At 48.7% G+C, this 5,000-nt stretch overlaps 1 protein-coding gene across 2 annotated transcripts in view; it reads right to left on the bottom strand.

The window, feature by feature from the left end:
• The window catches only part of fid (class I SAM-dependent methyltransferase fire dancer), a 166,386-nt gene that overhangs the window by 2,526 nt on the left and 158,860 nt on the right, over positions 1–5,000 (bottom strand). For both annotated transcript variants that reach the window (XM_076204069.1, XM_076204068.1), the window contains 2 exons: positions 2,355–5,000; positions 3–176 (listed from right to left, as the gene is read on the bottom strand). The exon at positions 2,355–5,000 is cut by the window's right edge and continues 250 nt beyond it. In XM_076204069.1, coding sequence (XP_076060184.1) covers positions 3–176; positions 2,355–5,000 — 2,820 coding nt within the window. The remainder of the gene's footprint in view (positions 1–2; positions 177–2,354) is intronic.

The raw sequence follows: 5,000 nt of genomic DNA, 5'->3' as shown, positions 1-5,000 counted from the left end.
ACCTGCTGGAGATTTGGTTTTGGTCTCCTCGGGCACTGTGGGCGGCAGAGTGTAAGGCGGCTTGTTGGCTTGGGCCTCGGCGATGACATGAAGCGCCAAGGAAGGAGGAGGGCTGGGCTGGACCGTCTTGGCCGACGAGGGCGGGCTGGGTTCTCCGGAATCTCCATTTTCTCCCCCTGAAGATGAAACAGTATTGAATGTATCGCCAGTATCCCGTGTCAGTGTAATGGAATCACCAGTGATTCTATTCGTGTCAATGTGTGTACGTATGCACAAAGTGGTCTCCTCTCCTTGGTAGGGGGAGTGAGTCAGAATGTGCAGACACACCAAAAGACCCACTCACTCACACACTCACTCTTCCACCACCCCGAACACATCGTCTCAGTCAAACCTATTGCAGCGAAGCACAGCTCCTTCATGATAGAGCCTGGGAGCTGAAGTTGGTTCACCCCACCACTTCACCACACGGTGGTCCCACTCTTCATCAACTTAGCTATAGGGCAGATGCGGGGAACATCCCTTTGGGCCGCATCATCCGTTCATTCACTCACAATTTTCCTAAACACATTCCTATCCCTTGTACTCCCTCGTCCCTACTATTCCGACTTACTATGCACACCCACAACTCTTTTTATACCATAGATTTATCCCTTTTTGGGTCTTCTCTATCTCACTCCACTGCTTTTGACATTCTTTGCCAGTTATTCATCATTCTTTCACTCTTTCTCTACTCCCGTACTATCTCAACCTTCTCTATTCAATTTTATCGGACCGTTTACTTCCAACATCCGTTCTCCACGCTTATCAATACATTCTTGAAATACCTACTATATTTCTGGAACACCTCGTTTCAAAAACACTCATTCTATCCCTCTCAGACTCTCTCGCATTCCGCGTCTGATCCACAGAGAACCGTAGGCAGAAATTCTTTCATACAATCTACTCTATATGTTCGTTTCCAAATACCATACTTGCCTGCCTATAAGACGTCATTTTTCACAAACAAAAAAAGAAAAAATATCCAAATATTACACTGTATTTAATATGGTAGAGGGTATCACCATTCACGACCATCACATAAGCCCATGAAAAACTTTAGACCATTTGTAACAGGCTTCCTCTTTTACACAGTTTCTTAATATCCTCCACAGCACTTCTCTACCAGCCATGTCATATGTTTTTTTTTTTCCGAGTCGACACACTCTTCACACTTCTTGCTTCTAATATGTGACCCATACAACCTGTTCTAAGCCCATACTGGTCCTTCCTTACTACTCCGTCTGCTCCCTTCTTTATCTTCAACAGCGTTCATTAAACCAATTAATCCCTCCAAAACTACTACGTTCATAGTTATCTCTCCTTACACACACACACACACACACACACACACACACACACACACACACACACACACACACACACACACACACACACACACACAAATATATATATATATATATATATATAATATATATGCGTAAATAACCTATATATATATATATATATATATATATATATATATATATATATGTATATATATATTTGTAAAAGAAGGGAGCAGGTTTTCAGTAATGCACGTAGAGTTAAAAAAACGACAGCATTGTGGTATTCAGTGTTTTCCTTGTATTCTCATTTTTCCTGATTAAAATTCTGCCATTAACCGGGTGAATAGAAACTAGGTATCCATGTTCTTCCATTTAATTTTCTTTAATTGTAGAGCTCAACATTTCGTCTTGATAAAGATATTTTCAAGAGTAAACTGCAGTAACAAAAAGTATACAATTACATACAACAACGATGACAATCGTAAAAAAATGAATTATACATGAACAATCATGGGGAAATATGAGAAAGATACATTACAATTACCATGTATAATTCATTTTTGTACAATTGTCTTCGTTTCTGTAGGTGTTGCGTACTTTTTGTTATTGCAATTTAGTCTTGAAAATGTCTTTCTTAAGACGAAACGTTAAGCTCTACAATTAAAGAAAATAAAATGGAAGAACACGGAGACTTAGTCCTCTTCACCCGATTAATGGCAGAATCTTAATCAGGAAAATTAAGAATACGAGGAAAAACTGAATAACTACCACAATGCTGTCCTTTTTTAACTCTATGTGCGTATATATGTATGTATATATATATATATATATAATATATATATATATATGTATACGTTGTATATATACATATGTATATATATATGTGTGTGTGTGTGTGTGTGTGTGTGTATGTGTGTGTGTGCGCGTGTGCGTGTGTGAATGTGTTCATTTTTATCTATATCCCAAGGAGGGTCATACACACATGACTGTATATATGGAACGTATCCAAAGAGAGCAGTGCATCCATACCTGAATGTGATTGACTCTCCTCCCGGATGGTGTCCATACGGTGCACCGGTTCCACCAGCGACATCTTGGGCAGCTCGGGCGGAATGACGCGTTCGGACGGGGGTGTGGTCGAACGGTTTGACTGCTCCTCCTCCTCCCGTCGCCGGATCTCCCTGTCGAGCTCCTCGATGTCCCGCTCGGTGGGCCAGCCACGCTCGATGACCGAGCTGCCGGAGTGTGGAGAGGAACTGGCCGAAGAGTCGCTGTCGAGGTCATCGGTTTCGGGGTTGAAAACCTCGAAAGTGAGAAAGCGGGGCACTGTTTTCCGGACGATTTGGACGTTGCGTGTCCCGGCGGCCCCGGTCTTGCGGATGATCTCGACGTTCTCGCCCAGCAGCAGCGACGAAATCTGCTGCGAAAAGCTCGTGTCGCGCTTCAGCACCTGCGGCTCGTACTTGGGCACGAAGCGGGAGGGCTGGCGCGGACTCGGGGGCGGCGCCGTCTCCTGCCGGGGCACGTGGGGTGCCACATGGGCGGCAGCAACTGCCCCTCCAGAATCGGAGACTGGTAAAGGTCCTGCCGCAGAAGGTACTGGTCCCACAGTGGCTCGGCGCTTTGAACCATTACTCAGGGGTTCTGATGGAGGACTTTGTAGCGATGATGATGAGGGCGATGATGATGATAATGGCGGTGAGGATGAGGATGTTAATGATGATGGTGATGATGATGAGAATGTTGATGATGATGTGCTTGTGGAGGACTCGGCTGGCAAGGACTTTTTCGGAGACGGTGAAGGGAGAGAGACTGTGGGTTCGTCGACGCTGGAGAGCCGATCTCTAGCTGATGATGCTGTTGCCGCCACCGTCGTCATCCTACCGGCTCCTGAGGAAGACCTCGCAGGGACTGAAGCCACGGTACGGATGGCGGACGGTTCTCGCGGCGACTCCTTGGGCTTGGAGGAATCGTCGACCAAGACTTTGACGGGCTCGGCAGGGACTGTCGCGCTACTGCTGCTGCTGGCGGTGGTCGTCACGGGCACTGTTGGCGTCTCGGAAGGCGGACTTCGTCGCCGGGCCTCGGGGCGGGCACCAGTCCCCAAGACCTGGGTGCCCATCTTGGGCCCCGTCTTGGCTGGACCCTTGGCACCCAGGTACCGAGTGGGAGAGAAGTTCCTCGCTCGTGTATCCGGGGACTTGGGTGACTTGGGCGACTTGGGCGACTTCGGGGACTTTGGCGAATGCTGCTTGTCCGAGCCTTCGGAGGATTCCGAAGACACGGACTGATTGCGTTCTTTGGCAGTGGTGGCGTCCCCGGACTGACCCGCGCTCGGGACGAAGATGACCGACTTGAAACTGTCTTCGGAATCTAAACTAGTATCACTCTGGAAACTGTTCTCCTTGGAACTGTCCGAACTCTCCTCCTTGGACGCCTTCCGCTCACTGGCTTGGCGACTCAGTGAGGTTCTCCTCGTGCCCTTCCCTCCGTTCGAGTCGCTGCTTTCACCTGATCGACTGAGTCGGTACAATGAGAAGTTCTTACTCCGGTCATCCGGACCTCCCCCATCTTTGCGCGAGTCCGCTTCACTCCCAGTCGCCCCGTCTCCCACTCCGTCGGGATTCGATCCCTCGTCTGCCCCTTCCTCACTGCTTTTCCCCATTTTCCCCACTTTAGAAAGCATAATGTCACTTTTCCAAGACTGTAATAATTTAACTATGCCATTTTTAAGTGAAGATTCCGACTTTTCTTTTTCAAACCTATCTAAACTTGCCGTTCTCAGTTTCTGGAAACCATCTTTAAGCATTTGAAACCTTTTCATATGAGTTTTAAAAAGCGAATCCCGTAAAGATTCGTACTGTTTCTCTTTATTGCCGTAGATAAGGTCCTCGTTCAGCGAACTCTGTTTCTGAATACTCCGCTTGATTTTTTCCTTTTCAAGAATCCTCTCGAAACCAATAAACTCGTCATTTAAAGAACTCTGTTTCACGATCCCCGAAGCCCCCCTCTGCACGCTGAGCAGGTCCTTGTTGATGTCCTCTGGCAGCGTGTCCACCTGCTCCTGCTGAGTCTCACCCTCGTTCTCACCAGGAACATGGGTCACTTCGATGACGACGGGAGGATCGATGTCATCCTCGTTGATCGACGCCTTCTGCTTGACGAGTGCCGGTCGCTTCCTCAGGGACGAGCTCCTGGACAGCGTCGCCTCCTCTTGGGCTTTGGCGTCGTCGCCGCCGCCGACCCCCATTCTCCCCTCGGCGGTCGCCGCTCCCTTCGCCGGCCTGACAAGCGCCGAAGCCTCTTCCAGACTTTCGTTGTTTGATATGGAGGAAAGAGCCTGCCCCAAGTCTCCTTCGGACAAGGATAGGTTTGAGAAGCTGGACTTTGAGCGGACGACGGACAAAGGGCTCAGCGACGACCCGATCGAGTTGATCGAGGTGATCGAGGTGATGGCAGCCACACTTTCCAAACTGGAGGAGTCGAGGTGCGCCCGACCCTCCTGGGAAGTCTCCTGGAGGTTCTTTGGTGCTGAACTTGCTGCTGACGTCTTGAGCAAATCGGAGAGACTTTTCGATTTGGTGCTGAGGGAGGCACCCGTCGGGTCGTCAGCCGCAACTCTACGAAGGGGCACCAAGGGGGTGGGAGGAATGTCTAGCATGGCTGGGTCTTCCG

This window comes from Oratosquilla oratoria, chromosome 20 (genome assembly GCF_046742065.1).
Source record: "Oratosquilla oratoria isolate Oo_2021 chromosome 20, ASM4674206v1, whole genome shotgun sequence".
Classification (NCBI taxonomy): domain Eukaryota; kingdom Metazoa; phylum Arthropoda; class Malacostraca; order Stomatopoda; family Squillidae; genus Oratosquilla; species Oratosquilla oratoria.
The sequence above is the reverse complement of the archived record's forward strand: the minus strand, read 5'-3'. Positions and strand labels throughout refer to the sequence as shown.